This window comes from Camellia sinensis, chromosome 6, assembly GCF_055761805.1.
Source record: "Camellia sinensis isolate YWXY chromosome 6, ASM5576180v1, whole genome shotgun sequence".
NCBI lineage: Eukaryota > Viridiplantae > Streptophyta > Magnoliopsida > Ericales > Theaceae > Camellia > Camellia sinensis.
This window is the reverse complement of record NC_138966.1, coordinates 205,398,636-205,418,825: the sequence shown is the minus strand read 5'-3', so window position 1 is coordinate 205,418,825 and position 20,190 is coordinate 205,398,636. Positions and strand designations below refer to the sequence as shown.

Here is a 20,190-nt window from a genome sequence, read left to right as displayed (position 1 = left end):
GAAATTGTCTTTCAAACAATAATTGTTTATCATTTATGATTATATATAAACAAACATGATGATTTGACATATTTTGATTTTTAAAACTTTAAAATATCAATTTTTAAATTAAAAAAACAAAAAAAAAATTATGTACAAAAAGAAATGTTTTTTTTTTTTAAATAATTGAAAAAAATGAATTATTTTTTTGTGTAAAACTGAAATTTTGTGTCTATAAAGGAGTATGATGATGGAACATTGATGTGCAAAATTGAAAACAAAAAAAAATAAAAACTTCAAAAATAAAAAATTAATAATATTCTCAATTTTAAAACTAGAAAAAAAACTAATAATTTTCTCAATTTATTTGATAGTTGAATTAAACCAATAAGTAGAAAGACAAAAATATTTAACCTCATACTCTATTTTTTTTCATCGGTCAGCGAAATATTTATCTAAAATATTACTATACAAAATTGATAATATTCTTAGTTTTAAAAATTGAAAAAAAAAACTAATAATATTCTCAGTTTACTAAATAGGATTTATTGATTCAAAAAATCTTAGATAAGACATGAGTTACTATAATATTTATAAATAGGACTTTTAGATAACTAACTCTAGTTTAAATAGTATAAACAGAGGGATGTAAATGTATTTTTCTCAATCCATACATGTTTAGAGTCAGCGATGGACCGAGGGGGGGTTGTCAAGGGCGACAGCCCCCCCAAAGTTTTGAAAAAAACCCCTGGATATAATATTAAAATTACAAATATTTTTAAATTATATAGATTCGTCACCCCAAAATTTTTTCAAAAAAAAATTAAGAACCGCCACCCCCTAAATTTTCTACTTTAAAATTTAAAATTTTAATTATTTTTTTGATATATACTAAAAATAATAATAATAATAATTTATTTATTAAGTATAATTACTTTTTATTTTAAATTTAGTAATGTTAAAATAATTGATAATTTATTCGTTAATATGTTAAAGTCTTTTTTGTCTGATTAGGGCCCAAATTTTTTGATTGTTTGGGGTTGATTTGGCAAGGGCTCATTGCGCTTTTTTGGCTCAATGAGCCATAAAAGACAGAATAGGCTCATGAACCACAACAGACAAAACATCCCATCCAACCCCATAATCATTACACTATTCTCTCACAAAAAAATCAAAAAAGCCAAAAAGTCAAAAGTCCTTCCCAAAAGCTTTTGAGCTCAGGCTCATATAGTCAAAAAAGCCAAAAAGCCAACCCACTTCCCAAATGGAGGCTAAATAAAAAAAAAACAAAAAATACTACTCATGTTTAACCTGCCCCACGCTTGAAAATGTCTCCAAATTCTTATTAATCTAATTGTTTAAGCCCCCTTCTCCACTTTAAGCTAAGAGTGCAACTTGGGCAGGTTCGGTTCGGTTGAGAGGTTGTCCAAGTCTAACCCAAGTTGTGCTGAGACTTACCCAGACTTGAATTGTAACCCGAGGTTGATTGTCCAAGCCCGACCCGAGTTAAATCTGAATTGCCCGAATTGTAAATGATTTTTTTTTTTGTGCAGCTGCTTTATTAAATTATTAAAATTTGACTCTATTTACATTTTTTTTATATAAAAAATCATTAATACTATCAAAACAAATAATTTATATAATGTAAGAGAAATGCCGCTATAGTAATTCTTATAATTTATGAGTGAAAAAAAAGAAGAGTATGATTTTATTTATTTGTATATATAATATATATTCAATATGATCTAATAATCTAAATTACTTTAATATCATGTAATGACTAATAATTTGTATGTATATTTAATATTTTTATATATCTATATATGTATAATTCGGGTTTCGGATTGCTCAGGTTGTTCGACATCTTTGCCCAAGCCTACTCAAATTTAATTCGGGCTTTTGAATTTTTGCTCAAACCTGTACTGAATTTGAAAATATCTTTTCCATGCCCTAAAAAAAATCGAGCTGGGTTCAGGTTGAGCCCGCCCAAGTTACACCCCTACTTTAAAGCCCCTTTCTCCACTTTACTCTGTGTGTGTGTGTGTGTAAAATGATATGAAAGCTTGGAAAAGAACTCCCAGAACGTACAAAATATTCATGGTTAATAGTGCATTTTCTTCAGTTTCTACGTCGATAACAGAACATGCATTTTCAGCCATGAAAATAGTAAAGACTAGATTGCGCAACAGGATGGAGGATGATTTTCTTTCAAGGTACTTGTTAACATATGTTGACAAAGACATTGCTCGAGAATTTGATGTAAATTACATCATAGATGCTTTTTATATTATGAAAGAACGTCGAGCATAACTTTAGATGCCTAAGTAGATATGTAAAGCAAATAGTCATTTTTTTAAAAAAATTAATATGGGTTTACTAGAACATATATTCAATTACATTTTGATAATATTTTGTAATTATATACGATGAATGGAAACATCTAATTATACATTTTTGTGATATTTTGGTAGAAATTGATATTGTATATCACACGCTCATTACAAATTTTTTAATTGTGTTGGCTACACATTTTGTGCTAGCCAGTGACAATTCGACGCGTGGCAAAGTAAGGGTAATATGGGGAGACCAGGTAGGTCTTCGATCCTGATCATACACGTGACAGTCAATATTGGTTGTTATAAGATCTGAGTAGTAGCGGATCAACAAAGAGATGTACGGTGACGTGGCTTCAACGGTTGCTCACATTCAAATTCGAATATAGGGGGAAGCCTAACTGCAAGTAAAGGCGTAGTGGAACTACGTATAAGGTAGCATGATCAGCGATTACGGAGGAGCAGTTCGACGGTTTGAAGTACAATTCGATGGTTATCTTCGGAAAGTATAAATAGCAGGAAGGACTTCAGAGAAGGGGACGAAGAAAGATCTAAAGAATTACTTTACATATTCCAGTGTTATTTCCTGTCCTTTATATTTCTGTACTTTAAGTTCCTGCGCTGCACTTCATTTGTAGGAGTAGTTTTCGAGTATATTGCCGCTGTAATTCTCTACGGAACTAAGATCATTGTAAGTTTTTCATACTAATGAAATGCTTCAGTTTATTTAACTGTTCTTATGCTCAAGTTCTCTGAAGTCAAATTACCAGTAAGCCACCAGTAAAAGTCCTTTTTATTGAGGCCAAAAGAACCATAACACAATCGTCTGAATAATTGTTTGGCAATTACAATTCTGTAAGGACTGATTGATCCTTGCTGGCACGCTCATAATTACAAAAATAACCTTTGAAAGCTAAAAAGCCAACAAATTGCATATACACTTTCCCCCCGATATTAGAATCATGCGTCCGTCCCTGTTTAGAGTGGAAAGGGGATGAAAGACTACCTGAGATTGGATCCACCAAACCTTCAAGAAAATAATGTTGTACTTTTATACTTTATCTATTAAAAAAATGGCCTTTTGTTTAATAATAGTAGTTGCTTTTTATGAAATATGGAAGTTTGCTTTTATTTTTATTGTAAAAAATGGAGAATAAAAAATTTGGGTTCAAAATATCAAAGAATCACTAAAAAATAGTTTGAAAAAAATATCTTAAACAGTAAAATTTAAACCATTAAATCGATTTGTATCTATCCGTCAACTCTCACGGCCTATTCAATCCACGGACAGATGCAAATTAATTTTTCTTAATCTGTCTAAATTTTGACTAATAGCAAATGATAAGTCACCTGACCTAACCCGATCATCCAACACCCATGTTACTTATTATTCCAAATGGTGCCTGCTCTTTGAGTATATTAGTATTAGATTCCCTGTGGCTGTACTCGTTTTTGCATTTCAGCCATTGTCTTTCCACCTCGACCTCATTCTTTCAGTTTAATTGATGAATATTATTTTCTCACATTATTTTTTTCAGTAAGTAGTTTAATTGATGAATATTATTTTCTCACTTTATTTTTTTCAGTAAGTAATAAATGCATTGCCAATGAAAACAAAAAGCATTACATACCTTGGGACTATGTTTAGATTTAAAATTTGCAAAATAATTTATATTTCAAAAAAAGGGGGGGATGCCCAAAAAAAACCAAAAAAGAAAATAATAAAAACATATTTGTGATAAGAGGATCTCTAATCGGAGTGGCATTTTGCCTAACTTCATCACAAAACAGAACTCCAACATGATAGGGTATCAATGTAAGCATTGTGGCTCATCAGGTGTCGGAAAGACACAGAAAACTATCTCCTTTGTGTTTTCAATATTTTTGAGGATATACTCCCCCCCCCCCCCCAAAAAAAAAATATATATATATATATATATATATTTACAAAAAATGGTAGAGACTCCAAGACTTTTACCAAAATTTCGACCAAGTAATTTTTAGATCACTAGCATTATTCTATTTTCATGCCAAACAAATTTACCAATTTTCCGTAAAGTTTCTACTTGCCTATGTGAATGAATTCTATCCCGAATATCATCATCAATAGCTTTGATGAGAGACAATTCATTCCTTTTCAATTTGCAAAAGTTCTAAAAAATTTCTCCCTCCATGAGTGATAGATTGTTGCAGTTAGGGAAAGCTTACGAGTTTCCTTTCTAGCACAATTGTATATTTTCAATCATCCCATTACATAAAAGTTCCTGTTGATGCTATTCCTGAAGAAAAAAAATCCTTCCAAATGAGATTGAAAATTTGCAACCAAAAAAAAAAATGCAAATTTAATTGCAGGGGGTGTTCATGATTCACATCCATTCCACATGCTCTTATTAATCTATTTTTGATAGCTAATCTGCCTTCATAATCATCCATACCCCATGCTCTTATTAACTTACATAATCTCTTCTTTTCTTTTCTCTCTCAGGTTACCAAACATATTGTAAAGCCACAAAATGAAATACTATGTTCATAGCATTTTTGTTTTTTTTTTCGCTCAAATTGTTGAGTACCTACCTCACTCATGAATCATTTATGAAGGTTGGATAGATGGAAAGTAAGAAAAATAATGGTGTCCCTTCTCTTAGTTATGAAATGAAGTCACTATTGCTTCATTGATTTAGCAGAATGAAGCATGGATGGTGCAATGTGCAAACAAGATTGAGTTGTGCAGCAGAGTAAATGAGTCACCCAACATATTGCGGATTTACTTCCTGCAGAAGTTCACAATTTGAAGTCGGAAGAAATTTGCAGGCATCAATTGCAAAGTTTTCTGGAAGACTTTTTCTGCTGCATACGAACAAATCTCAAGTATAAATAACCTTGAGGAGATTTTCTTCAAGTCATCGAATAATAGATAGAAATAAGAGTTCCTCCACAGAGATTAAGTTCGAGTCCCTGCAGAGAGATTGAGATATACTATTGTAAGCTCTCGTTTGATAGTAATTCTTACTAAGTGATTCTTTGCCGTCTTGTGTCATCAACAATGGTGTGATTGAGTTAAATGGTATCAAGAAACTTCATCATGATGCCTCCTTATAGCTTTCCAAAGCTGATTTAGAAGTATACTCGCCAACTGATGAGGGAATCCATTATCAGTTTATCAGAAATCATAGTAGGTTGAAAACAACTTGGGATATTTGCCACAATTTTACCAAACATATATCATCATCTATATATATATGTATATCATTGTTATTTTCTGGCAAATTTCGCTGTGATTTGAATTTGATTGTACTACACGGTTCATTTTTATTCAGGTGGGGGGGAGCCCAACAGTTTCAGTTGACAAAGAAGGCAATAATAACAAAAATAGAGGAAAACAGAAAGTCAGAAGGAAGATTACTAATCCTATAATTACATTAAAGATGCAAGTATCTTACATTTGCACAAGTGAAACAATGTTTTTTTCTCAACGGTGCAAAGAAAACACAAACAAACCTAAGCCAATTACCAATTCAGACCAATATATCCACACAAGTGAAAAGGATCAACAATCAATTCTAATTAAGATGCAGCAGCCAGTCCCAATTCCTTCTGGGTTTCTCCAAAAAAATTGGCCACAATTAAACCCACATCCTCAAAACCAACCCCAATACAAAGAGGATTAGCTGGTATCCTAACAGAATCATCTACACCCTCTGCTTCAACCCCACCAGTATAATTCAAAACCCTGATATTAGGACCATCTCTGCACTTGCCCATGCACTTGCATCCAACAACAGCACCTTCAGCACCGAGTACCCTCTGAAATTCCTCCAACAATGCTGGAGCGCCTGATTTCTTGCACTTACCACCCATGCAGACCTCAACCTTCTTTGTTGATTCTACAGCTGCTGCAACTGCAACTGATCTACCATCATCATAAGAAGAACCGCTCACACCTACATTGCAACTGCTACTAGTTTCAGTGCAGCATTGCTGTTCAAGATTACGTGAATTGCTTTCAATACCCCTTTCCTCGATCATCTTCCCCTCTTGGTTCATTGTGGTTGGAACAGCTAACATTGCCTCTCGAATAACTGATTGCAACTCAGTTGCATTTGCTTCTTGGGTCGGTGTGCTTGGAAAGGTTAGTGTTGCTTCTTGCATGACTGGTTGCAATTCATTTACTACCGATGGTGCAAGGGTTTTACTTTTCAGGCAGCTCATGTCAACCACCTCCCCACATTCACTATCACTTGATGATTCTGAAGAAGGGCCAGAGGATAACTCGCAGTCAAGCCTGTTCTGCATGCTTGCAGCTTTCAACTTCGCCTTGTCTTCTTTTCTCTTCTTCTTCAATTCCTCGTCCTCTGCTTTCAGCTGTTGAAGTTGTGCAAGTAACAGCTCCGCTGCTTCCTACACACCATATTATGGAGACTAATTATAATGATCAAAGAACTACTTGTAACACAAGCAATGAATTAAGATATCCTAAATACATATATTCAATTTTGGCACAGGGCTTAGCAGCATAGTAATTTCAAGAACTGCAATCAAGCAAGTACAAACTACTTAGTTACATGATGTCGTATCGTATGGTGTTTGTCAAGATTGCAAAAAGATTCCATCCAGCTCTATATTACCTTTACTGATGGCAGAAGCAATTATTCACAGACAAAAATTCACACAAATAAATCATCCATCAACAAAAATCATTGTCCAAGAGTAAATAGAAATTTGCTTAATTAGGCACCCTACTCTTAAAGTATACAAGGATGTGATGTGAGCTGATAACCAAATTTGAATAACTCAGATATATATATATATATATATATTTCTCTGTCAAGCTGATTTTAATCTCAGAATGGTTACATAAAGAAACTATCAAAAGTAATTCAAATGAAAAACTAACAAATAGACAAAGAAACCAACTCAAGAAATAAAAAACTGAAGGTTTTTTATTTTAATTTTTTATTTAGAAGTTAAAATAAAAATAAAAATAAAAAGTCTTACCGATATCATCTTCCCTTTGACTTGGTCGACCAAACCATGATTATGAGGATCCAAGCCAAAACCCATGTCGGAGAACATGGACAAGTCCTTGGACAAACCTTTAAGCAATTTCAACCTCTTCTTCAACTTCTTCTTCTTATTCGCTGTGGTTTCCTTTTCCTTGGCATGGTCCTTCTTCCCAGTACCGGCCCTACCCCTAATCGGCGGGGTCGAACCATAGCCATAGTAATACTGCATGTGACCGTCGTCGCAAAACCCATAATTTGAAAACTTTCTGATCCGAGAACCCCTTGAACCCAAAAGCCGACAAGAAAAAGGGGCTCCTCCATGGACAGGCATGCCCATCATGCCTGAAGAAACAGAGGGTTTCGAAGACGAGTGGGAGTGGGCATCGATTCCAGCGCCGGAATAACAGGGAATCGGCCGGAAAACGACGCCGGAGACCCCCATGCCTAACTTCAAAAAAGGGTTTTTAAAAAAGGTGGTTGGATTCAGATTGAACTTATGATGAAGCTAGAAGAGCTTATGATCCCCTCTCCCCTCTCTCCCTCTCCCCTCTCTCTTCCTTCCTTTTCAATCAAGCAAAACAAAAACAAAAACAAAAACAAAAAAAAGTAATGATTCAAGTTTAAAACAGGAGGAGGAAGGAATTGAAAGGGGAGGATCGGAATGGGAAGGAATTTCATGTTTGCAAGGAATCAAATTTTATGACTGCTTTACCAACGTGGGTGTATGTGATTGGTTGATAGTTTGTAAAATCCGACGTGGAAGCTGCTGTCCTCTCGGCACCTGGAGGCGCGCGGCCGTTATACTTTTCCCACGCTCTTTCCCCTTCCGGACATGCGCCTTTGGTCAATCTCCACGGTTGGATTTTTCGCTGGGAATATTAACGGATGAGATTAGACCATCTGACAACACGTACACTGCCAACTAGACAATATCATATACAGAGCAAGGATCCTTGGTGATACTGAGCAAGGGTCGTCTAGAATTTTTTTTTTTCTAAAATTTTTTAGAGTGGCGTATTGTGTGGTTGAGATTTAATGACAAGTCAAATTAATTTTTTAACATTAAATCTCAACCACACAATACATCATTTTAAAAAACTTTAAAAAAAAAACACTCTAAAAATTTCTTGGTGATACACACATACAACATCGGTTAGGATGTATACAGTTTTTACATTCGTATATTTAATTTTTATAAATATTATTATAACTTATGAGAAAGTTATAATTATAAATTTAAAAAAATTGAGTTATGTAACCAAACATATAATTAAAAAAGAATTTTTAATTATAACTAAAATAATGTTATAATTAATATCATAATGAATTATAGTTAATATTATAATAAATTATAATCAAATATCAACGTGCATATATAGAACACCCCAAATAATTTTTCACATCGAAAATACTATTCATACATAAAATTTAAGGTAATTTTTTTAAGGTCCTTAGTATTAAGATTTTATAGAATAAAAGATATGCAATGTTTTCATAATGATTGGGTTCCCTCGACATTTTTCCAGAGATATTTCAATCCAGAAAAATTTTAAAACACAGAGAAATTTCAAACACACACACAAATTTTTCTATGTTTTGAAAATTTTCTAGTTTGCTCAATTTTTCTAATTTTCTGTGTGTTTTGAAGTTTTATCTATGTTTTGATAAGTTAATTTTTCTGTCATTTTAGAGAATTTTGTGAAAGCTTTATCTCTTGATAAGGTGATTTTGTTTGCCTAAAACCTTGGGCATATTTGTGTGTGATAGCCAAAGAAATTTATAAAAATGAAATTTCTCTGGCATGTTGATTTTCTTTACAATTTCTTTGGCATCAACATATCCACTTGAGATATGAAAATTCTCTGAAATTCCCCTTTTGCCTATTAATTTTCTCTAGAATTTACTTATTACTCATCTTTTAAGCTTTTTTTTTTTTCAAGCTAGTTTTATGTGTGTGGTGAGAGGGGGGGAATTCTCTCTGGGATTTGAAATTTCTCTGACCACATTAGACTCCCAAATTTATGTGTGATAGCTAGAGAAATTTCAAAAATGAAATTTCTCTAGCATGTTGATTTTTTCTGCAATTTCTCTAGCATTAAGATATCCCTTTGAAATATGAAATTTTTCTGGAATTCCCCTTTTATGCCTGTTGATTTTCTCTGAAATTTACCTACGACTCGTCTTTTGAGCTTCTTTTTCAAGCTAATTGTGTTTGTGTGTAATTTTTTCTAGTATATTAATTTTCTCTGTCATAGGATTCCTTTAACTTTACAATGAACATTTTGAAAGATTTGAATAAATTTCTCTGTGTGATGGTTAGAAAAATTTGATTTTCTTACCCTTGTCACGTTGATTCCCCTTGTGATTTTCTCTGGCCAAATCAACTCGAAATTAATAAACAACAAGGACCTCGCCTGCAAATCAACTCGAAATCGATGTGTGTAATTTTCTCTGGCATGTTGATTTTTTCTATCGTGGGATTTTTCTGCCTTTACAGTGAACATTTTGAAAAATTGAGATAAATTTCTATGTCTGATAGCTAGAGAAATTGGATTTTCTTCCCCTTGTCACGTTGATTTTCTCTGGCCAAATCACACTCTTCCCCCTGTGATTTTCTTCGGCCAAATCAACTCGAAATCAATGAACAATAAACACCTCTATTGCAAATCAACTCGAAATCGACTCCATAATTAGAAATCAACTCGAATAAAGTTTCAAAAAAAAAACTCAACAAAATTACAAGAATGCGATCTCCAAAGCACAAATTGAAGTCGAAAGCCTAATGCAAATCAATGTTTAGAAAAATTACACAATCTAAATCTAAAGCAAAATGAGGTTAGGGTTTGGTGGGGATACAATACAATTCATATATACCTTTCTTTAAAGGCCTTGCAATCTGGAGACAAATGAATTGAGGTTATGAATAGCTTCGTCAGGAGACATGTCGGCTTCGGCGGCGTCGAAGATGTCGAAGATGATGCCAGACATCTCCTTCAATGTTGGGATCATTGGAATTGGCGGTGGTGTTGAGGAAACTTTTTGAAGAATCCAGATCTAGCTACTATCGTAACATTGTGGTTGATTTTTAAACAATAATTACAGGAACATTTGGTTTTTAGAAAGAGAAAAAGAGAAATAGAGAGTAGAGAGTCGACTGAAGTGAGTGAGAGAGAGAGAGATAGAGAGAGAGAGAGAGAAAATGAGATGGTAGGTATGGGTGTGGGTGTGGGTGTGAGGGACTTAAGGTTACAAAAACAAATATTGTGTATTTTTTCCATATCAAAAGGTAGAGAGGGATGTTAGATTAATTACCCCTAAAATTTATACATAAAAAACATACTAGAAATAATGTGATAATACTAGTAAATAAATTTAATTTTTATATATATTTTATCTTAAAGTGAATGTATCATTCATAAGAATTTCAATTCCATTTTTTATTTGTTATCAATACATTACTCATATAACATAATTTTTAAGACAAATTACACCACGATAATGTCAGTAAAAGATAATTACAAATAAATAATAAATATTATAAATATTAATAATTATAATTATAAATTTTATCATAAATTTATAATTTTTTTCCCCTATACCCTTCAATAATGATTTCTCCTAATTTTAGAGATTGTTTGGGATGTGCTATATAAATGCATTTTTTTGACTTTTTAACTAAAAAAGTAAAGAAAAAAATATATATATTTGGGATAATTTTTTGACTTTTTTTGAAAAGATGTGTAATCAAATATTGTAGTAAAATCAAAATGACCATTCTACCGTTATTGACTTTTTGACTTTTGGATAGTTGAATTTAAAGGGCAAAATAATAATTTTGCCCTTTAGGCTTCCCTCACAAGCTTGGGTGCCTTTATTTACACACCATCTTTCATCTTAAGGCACATCATTAATTAGTTTAATTTTTATTACAATATTAACCTTATGTAAAATGACCACAAAGGACAAATAGTTATGATACACACCTTTTGTAAAATTACCATAAAGGACAATAATGAATACAATATACACCAAGTATCTCAAACGTTACTTACATCACCCCAACCTCTACCTCTACCCCGACCCTGACCTTGACCTCGGCCACGAGCAAGATTTGTTAATGAACGACGTCGTCTCTCTGAGGCAGTGAGTGGAATACGCAAAGGGTCATCTATTTCTGAAAATGAAACAGAAAACAGTGAAGGATAAGTTCGTTCGGAAGTACAGAACCGGACTGTTCAATTTTGTTCAACACTCAAATTTTAAACATATTGAAATTGTTCAACAAACTAAGTCCGAGTAGTTTATGAAGTTCGACACTAAAATGTCAAACATATTAAAGTTGTTCGACAAAAACATTTTGGATAAAAGGTTAATGTTCGACACACTAGTGTCGAACAGTTCGCAAAATCAAACTTTCATATACAATGCCACTGGTTCACAAAATCAAACATTCATATACAATACTCATGGCAATGGAAAAACGTACATAAAATCCTCAAATCTAAGCAAAATGAGAATTCTTACCTACTGTATCTCCAATGTGGAGTTGTTTCCACCAGCGTCTTTGATAAAACAGAAAATGGTGAAGAATGGGTGTTCACCACTAACGTCTTTGATGAAATAGAAAATGGAGGGGGGATGGAAAATCGTGAGTGAGGTGTGTGAGTAAGGGTGAAGATAGAAGATGTGGGTGGGGTGTGTGAATAAGGGTAAAGATGGAAGATTGTGGTGTGTATTGGAAAAAATGGTTGTTATAGGCTTATTTTGGGCCGACTTTGAGCCCAAAATTGAGTGGGCCCCAAACGTCTTTTGGGGTGGGTCCGAAAAGGTGAAGTGTTCCTTGCCGCGTGGCAAGTCACACGGTGAAAAACGGTTCGTCAAAACCATTTATGAGTGAATGGGAACATGACGTCATTTTCGGGTTCGTGGAATGGACATTTAAAGAATGAAATACGGGTTTCTTTGGAAAGGGTTGTCCCACATTGAAACTTTAAGAGAGTTTATTTGTGTATATAAGCTCTAGCCTACAACACTTGGGTTGGGCTCCAAGGGGCATCCCAAGTTTGTAGAAGGAAAGAGTTATGGACAAAGTAAACCTTAGCCCAAACCACTACACACGCGCGCGCGCGCCGCCGTCTGGCAGAGCCGAGCTGTGCCGGGTGTGGGTTGTGGGTCGGGTCGGTTCTAATATTAATTTTTTGGACAAAATTCATTTGAATTTTTTCAAAATTCTTGCAGGAAAATTTTATTTTCTGAACCAAAATAAATTGAAGTTTGAATTTATTTTTTTTGTCCATATATTTCATCTTCCAGTCCATTATTTCTGAACAGATTAATCAGTCCAAATAGGTCTTAAAATCTGTTGCACCCGAACAGATTCAAATTGTCCAGAACAGATTTAATTGCTGTGCAGTTATCTGTTGTAATTGCCAGATCTGTTTGATTTTCAAACAGCATCTGTTCAATTCAAATTGCATCTGTTCACTTCTTTTTTGTACATGTTCGGGTCTATATATTCTAGACTAGTTCCTGCAGATTTTGGTTAATCAAAATATCAAGTAAATTATGTCTAGACATGTTTTCAATCTGTTGAAATTATGAACAGATTCAAAATCTGCACAGTTGCAAATCTGTCCAGTTTCCATACTAAATCTGTTCAAGGGTTTAGCATCTGTTGAAGTTACAAAAACTTATCTGTTCGGACAGCTTTTGTTGCCTACTTATATCAAACATTTCCAGCAGTTTTGTTCATGGAAAACAGTCTGAAAAATACTCCTTTTGCTATCCAACTTTGCTTTGTTTTGCATTATTCTACATTTTAGTTTTAGAATAATTTTCAGAGAGTTAGATCACATGTTTGGTTCGCCGTACAATTTGTTTTGGAGTGCTACCACAAATTGGTTAAGATCATTGTATCCTGGGAGATAGACGCCACTCAACCGTAAGCACCGTAGCGGGGCGAATTTGTCTTAAGGATAGAGTGTCACACACTCGACTTGGTCTTTGAATTTTTTAATTCAGTTCGATAAATAAATTCGGTACGTTATTTATTTATTTGTTTGACTTTGTTTCAATTTATTTTATTTACACAAAAGATTGTTCTAACAATCTTAAGACATATCCAAATTATTCTGTTTACAGAATTTTTCGTTTATTTCCTTTTCTCTTTCTTCTTTTAAGAAAATTATTTTTCTGTGAATTTACAAATTAATATTCTGGTTGGAAAAATAAATAGTGGTTATATGCTATTTGACAGATAGTAGTAATATACTGTCTATTTTCTTTGACAACTAGTAGTAATATACTGGTGTCATTAACAATTCAGAATATATATTTGTGGAATTTTGTCAGAAATTAATTTTGGTTTTTAAAAATTATTTTCTGAGTGTTCTTTAATTAAAAATAAATTAGATTTTTAATTATTGAAGTGTTACAGAAATTTAATTTTCTGTGTGGAATTAATTTGGTTAAATAAAATTTTATTTTATTTTATTTCCAAATTAATTAAAAAATAAAAGTTACATTCTTGTTTCTTTTATTTTTACAAAATTTAATTCTGTGAATTTGGATTAGTTTTCTGTGTGGAATTAATTTGGTTAAATAAAATTTTGTTTTATTTTATTTCCAAATTAATTGAAACTAAAAGTTACATTTTGTTTTGTTTCTTTTATTTTAACAGAATTTATTTTTGTAGTTTTGGTTTAATTTGTTTAAATGAAATTTTATTTTATTTTCAAATTAATTGAAAATAAAAGTTACAATTCTTGTTTATTTTATTTTTACAGAATTTAAAATTCGGTGTTTATGGTTTAATTTTCTGTGTAGTATTCAATTCTAATTATAATTGTGGTTTATAATTTAGAATTTATGGCTACTGAAACTGGTATGGTGATTGCCATTGCGCCTACCTCTCCTTATGTTGGGATTGTGCCAGTGAATCGTGGTGAAAATTCAGAGAAGTTCTTAGGAACTGTTTTTAAAAGATGGCAGAAGAAAATGCTATCTAAAGGAGGGAAAATTAAGAAGTGTAAGTTTAATGGCATGTGTTACATTTGTAACAAAGAGGGACATCGGGCCAAAGATTGCCGTTACAAACGTAAAGGCAAAGGAAGATCAAGTAAGAAGGTTACTAAAGCCAAAATGACCGAAATGAATAAAATTTTCAATGGTGTAGATGTCATAAATCTTTCTGCAGTTGTTTCCGAGGCAAATCTTGTCGAAAATCCTAAAGAATGGTGGGTGGACACTGGTGTTACTCGCCATATCTGTGCCGACAAAAAGATGTTCACATCTTATTCTACAGTAGACAATGGCGAACAACTTTTTATGGGCAACTCCTCAACTTCCAAAGTTGAAGGACAAGGGAAGATTGTTCTCAAGATGACATCTGGAAATGAAACTCACTCTCAACAATGTGTTGCATGTACCGGACATTCGCAAGAATCTTGTTTTCGGATCTTTGTTGATTAAGAATGGGTTTAGGCTAGTATTTGAGAGTGATAAATTTGTACTTACTAAGAATGGGATGTATGTAGGAAAATGTTACATGTCTGATGGCCTTTTCAAATTAAGTGTAATGATCGTTGTACCCTCAGTCATTAATAAAAATACATCTTCTTCTTACTTGCTTGAGTCTTCAAATTTATAGCATGGTAGGCTAGGACATATTAATTATAGATCTTTGCGTACATTAATTAATATGGAATGTTTACCTAAATTTGACATTGATTCAAATCATAAATGTGAAATTTTGTGTTGAGACAAAATTATCTAAAAATCCTTTTCATTCAATTGAAAGAAGTACGGAACCACTTGAATTAATTTATAGTGACATTTGTGATTTTAAATCAATTCAAACTAGAGTGGGAAAAAATATTTTAACACTTTTATAGATGACTATACTAGATATAGTTATGTTTATTTAATTCGAACCACAGATGAAGGTTTGGAAACTTTCATTCAATATAAGAATGAAGTTGAAAATCAACTTGGTAAGAAAATCAAGAAACTTAGAAGTGATAGAGGTGGTGAATATGAATCACCTTTTGGTGAGTTTTGTAAAAAATATGGAATAATTCATCAAACCACTGTTCCTTACTCACCTTAGTACAATGGAATTGCTGAAAGGAAAAATAGGACTTTAAAAGAAATGATGAATGCCATGTTAATAAGTTTTGGATTACCTCAGAACTTGTGGGGGGAAGCAATACTTTCTGGTAATTATATACTTAATAAAGTACCCCGAAAAAAAGTGAATCAAACACCTTATGAATTGTGGCATGGAAGAGTACCATTCTACAAATACTTAAAAGTGTGGGGGTGTTTGGCTAAAGTGACTATTCCTAGTCCTAAAAATACTAAGATAGGTCCTAAGACCATTGATTGCATTTTCATTGGTTATGCCAAGAATAGTAGTGCATATTGGTTTTTAATTTATAAATCAGAACATATCGAATGCATGTAAATACTATTATTGAGTCTCGAAATGCATCATTCTTTGAACATGTATTTCCAAATAAGACTGGACAAAAAACTAGTACTAATAAAAGATCTTTTGATGTTATTATTAGTAATGATCAAGAACATGATCAAGAGCAAGAGCAAGATCAAACTGATGAAGAGAAACCTAGGTGTAGTAAACGTGCTAGAACCTCAAAATCTTTTGGTCCAAATTTCCTAACATTTTTGTTAGAAAATGAGCCTTTAACTTTTAAAGAGGCTATGTCCAGTCCTGAAGCTCATTTATGGAACTAAGCTGTCAACAGTGAAGTTGAATCCATCTTGCAAAATCACACTTGGAAATTGGTGGATCTGTCACCAGGTTGTAAACCTCTTGGGTACAAGTGGATTTTCAAAAGGAAAATGAAAGCGGATGGATCAATTGACAAATACAAGGTAAGACTTGTGGTCAAAGGTTTTAGACAAAAAGAAGGTCTTGATTACTTTGACACATACTCACCGATTACTAGAATAACATCCATTAGAATGCTAATTGCCATTACAAATAAACAATCTAGAAATTCATCAAATGGATGTAAAAACCGCTTTCTTAAATAGTGAGTTAAATGAAGAAATTTACATGGAACAACCAGAAGGTTTTTCTGTTCCAGGAAAAGAAAAGAAAGTGTGTAAATTGGTTAAATCATTATATGGTTTAAAACAAGCGCCAAAGCAATGGCATGAGAAATTTGACAAGGTAATGATGTCAAATGGATTTAAAATTAATGAGTGTGACAATTGTGTTTATATTAAAAACATAGGCAAAGGTTATGTCATTGTATGTCTTTATGTAGATGATATGCTCATCATAGGTAGTAATAATGATATGATTAAAACTACTAAGAAAATGTTGAATAAACATTTTGACATGAAGGACATGGCATTGCTGATGTAATTCTTGGTATGAAAATTACCAAAATATCAGAAGGATATGCTTTGTCACAATCACCACACACGCGCCCGCGCGCCGCCGTCCGGCCTAGTCGAGCTGTGCCGGGCGCGGGTATGGGTTGTGGGTCGGGTCGGTTTTAATATTAATTTTTTGGACAAAATTCATTTGAATTTTTTCCAAAATTCTTGCGGGAAAATTTTATTTTCTGAACCGAAATAAATTCAAATTTGAATTTATTTTTTCTGTCTATATATTTCCTCTTCCAGTCCATTATTTCTGAACAGATTAATCAGTCCAAACAGGTCTTAAAATCTGTTGCACCCGAACAGATTTAACTGCTGTGCAATTATCTGTTGTAACTGCCAGATCTGTTTGATTTTCAAACAGCATCTGTTCAATTCAAATTGCATCTGTTCACTTCTTTTTTGTACATGTTCGGGTCTATATATTATAGACTAGTTCCTGCAGATTTTGGTTGATCAAAATATCAAGTAAATTCTGTCTAGACATGTTTTCAATCTGTTGAAATTATGGACAGATTCAAAATCTGCACAGCTGCAAATCTGTCCAGTTTCCATACTAAATCTGTTCAAGGGTTTAGCATCTGTTGAAGTTACAAAAACTTATCTGTTTGGACAGCTTTTGTTGCCTACTTGTACCAAACGTTTCCAGCAGTTTTGTTCATGAAAAACAGTCTGAAAAATACTCCTTTTGCTGTCCAACTTTGCTTTGTTTTGCATTATTCTACATTTTAGTTTTAGAATAATTTTCAGAGAGTTAGATCACAGGTTTGGGTCACCGTACAATTTGTTTTGGAGTGTTACTACAAATTGGTTAAGATCATTGTATCTTGAGAGATAGACGCCACTCAACTGTAAGCACCGTAGTGGGGCAAATCTATCTTAAGGACAGAGTGTCATACACTTGACTTGGTCTTGAATTTTTTAATTCAGTTCGATAAATAAATTCGGTACGTTATTTATTTATTTGTTTGACTTTGTGTTTCAATTTATTTTATTTACACAGAAGATTATTCCAACAGTGTGTATTGAACAAATTTTATATTTATCAAATTACTAAATGTGTACTTTGAGTAGTAGTGTGCTTTAAGATGAAAAGTCGTGTGCAAATAAATGCACCCCACAAGCTTCCCTCAAGTAGTATAAATTTTTTAATTTTTTTTAATAACTTTTTAGCTTTTATAAATTTTTCCAAACCAAGCATAACATTTGAGTATCAGTGTATATATATGTATATTTTTTTTTTTGAACAGGACTGCGAGTATGCCTTTTTTAAAATGGAATCAAATGCATATGCCCAGGAATATCCGCAGCATGATCCAAGACGCCACTGGTCCTACTTTTAAAAAGCTAATTACAATGCCCTCCCCAAGTTTTTGACAAATACATAAATCTCATATCTATTTTTTAAAATTATATTGCCTACCCTATTAGATTTGCCAAAAAACCAACGAGATGCTATAAATGCACTCCAATGTTTTGGTTGGCACCTCATTTTTATAAATTTTTTAATATAATTTTATGGGCAAATTACCTATACTTCTATTGAGATTTAACTAAATTACAAATTCTTCTGAAATTTCAGAATTTACATCCCGCCCTCGAGGTTTATATTCGTACAACAATTTAATATCTACTGTCAACTAAACGTTAAGAATGATTAGCTGACATTACCAAAATATAAATTGATGGACAATATTGCCCCTGCTGAAATCTCTTTGATAAATTAACAAAATTTACAAAAGAATTACATTAGATAAAAAAAAAGAAATTAAATTTTTGGAACCATGTTTGATTTGTTGTTTAGAAAAAAAAATTCAGAATTAAAAAAAAAACTAATTGAATAAAAATAAATATGAAAAAATATATTTAATTTTTAAAAATTATTTCTAACCACTCTAAAGTTAAAATTACATAATAATAATAATTATTATTTTTTATTTCTTAACCAAATTAATTTTTAATTTTTTTTTAAAAAAAATTTCTAAAAATCAAACCAAACTAATTCTAAGAATTTTTTGACAAGTCATTTTTTATGTTTTTAACTTATTTAATTATTTGTTAATTTTATGATATGTTCACCATCTGACACTACAACATATAAGAGTTTTAGAGACTAATTTTTTTGATTTCTGAAAGTGAAAATTTTGTTGCAAAAGGCATTTAGGGACTAATTTCTATCGTCGTGAGGATAATCGCTAAAAGGTCGCCCTAAAAAGTCAAAAATAAGGCTTTTACCGATAAAATTTCGAAAATGTCAATAATAAATAGACTTTTAGGGACAAAATAATTTGGTTTCAAAATAGTTTATTTTTTGAAAAAAAAAAATTGATACCAAAAAGATAATAATTAATCACTAATGTTCAATTTTTGTTACTAAAAATATAATAACGATACTTTTTGCAACAAAAAAATTTAGTCCCTTAAACATAATTTTGTCCCTAAATTTTGGTCTCTAAAACCTTAATTTTTTGTAGTGTGATAAATGTTTTTCCATTTTAATTTTGCATTTCATAACTTATTTTAAAATGATAATTTAGCTAAATCTCAGGGGGAATCTATAATTTAGCTAAACCTCAGGAGAAAATTTGTAATTTAGCTAAACCTCAAGGGGGTGTAGGTAATTTGTCCTTATTTGTCAAAAGGGCATTTTAGTCAATTTATGATAACTGTTAACGACGTTAATTGCGATGGAGCAGGATATAATTTTTAAATCTCAGGAGAAAATCTGTAATTTCGTTAAATCTCAAGGGAGGTGTATGTAATTTGCCTTAATTTTATTATCTAACCAAATGACCAAAATGGTCAAAATCTTAACCCAACCAACCACACAGCTCTAGCTAATAACCTAACTTCGGTCATCACAGCCCTAGTTTCAATTACCTTTTCTCAACCCTTTTCGTCACACCCTAACCCTTTTTCACCCTCTAGTACCACCACTAAACCTTCTCTATTCACTAGCATTCACCGTCATCACCACTGCCGTAACTGACAACCCTCTCACCATCCTCTGCAAGTTTATATTCTTTTTTTTTTCCTTTTTTTTTGCACTACACTTGCTACTGCCGTACTCCTCCTTATATTTCTTGTTTTTTTTCATTTACCATCATGATTCTCTTATCTATGACCCTCTTTCATCGCGGACTCTCTTTACAACTCATTCTTCTTCTCTTTCTCTATCTCTTAGGGTTTTAGGAGAAGGATAGAAAAGCAAAAAAATAGATGTAGCAGATGACAAACAATAAAGGGAAGGAGTGGTGAACAATTGTGAAGAGGTGGGAGGCATCTTGAGAAAGAAACGATGCTAAAGGAGGCTTTGACAATGGTAGAGATTTCAATAGCAAGTGGATGAAAGGGTAAAAGTGAAATTAATTGGGTTTTTTTGGGTTGTTTAACAAAATAAATTCAAAATTAGGATTGGGGTGCTAAACCAAAATTTTTGGAAAATTCTATTTTCACACACC

General features: G+C 32.5%; 1 protein-coding gene across 1 annotated transcript; it reads right to left on the bottom strand.

The window, feature by feature from the left end:
* Window positions 1–5,699: 5,699 nt before the first annotated feature.
* On the bottom strand, window positions 5,700–8,210 carry DGAT3 (diacylglycerol acyltransferase). The gene is made up of 2 exons (XM_028230797.2): window positions 7,308–8,210; window positions 5,700–6,710 (listed from the first exon to the last, which is right to left on the bottom strand). The coding sequence occupies exons 1-2, from the start codon at window positions 7,755–7,757 to the stop codon at window positions 5,877–5,879; spliced, it is 1,284 nt and encodes a 427-aa protein (XP_028086598.2). The 5' UTR covers window positions 7,758–8,210; the 3' UTR covers window positions 5,700–5,876.
* Window positions 8,211–20,190: the final 11,980 nt, after the last annotated feature.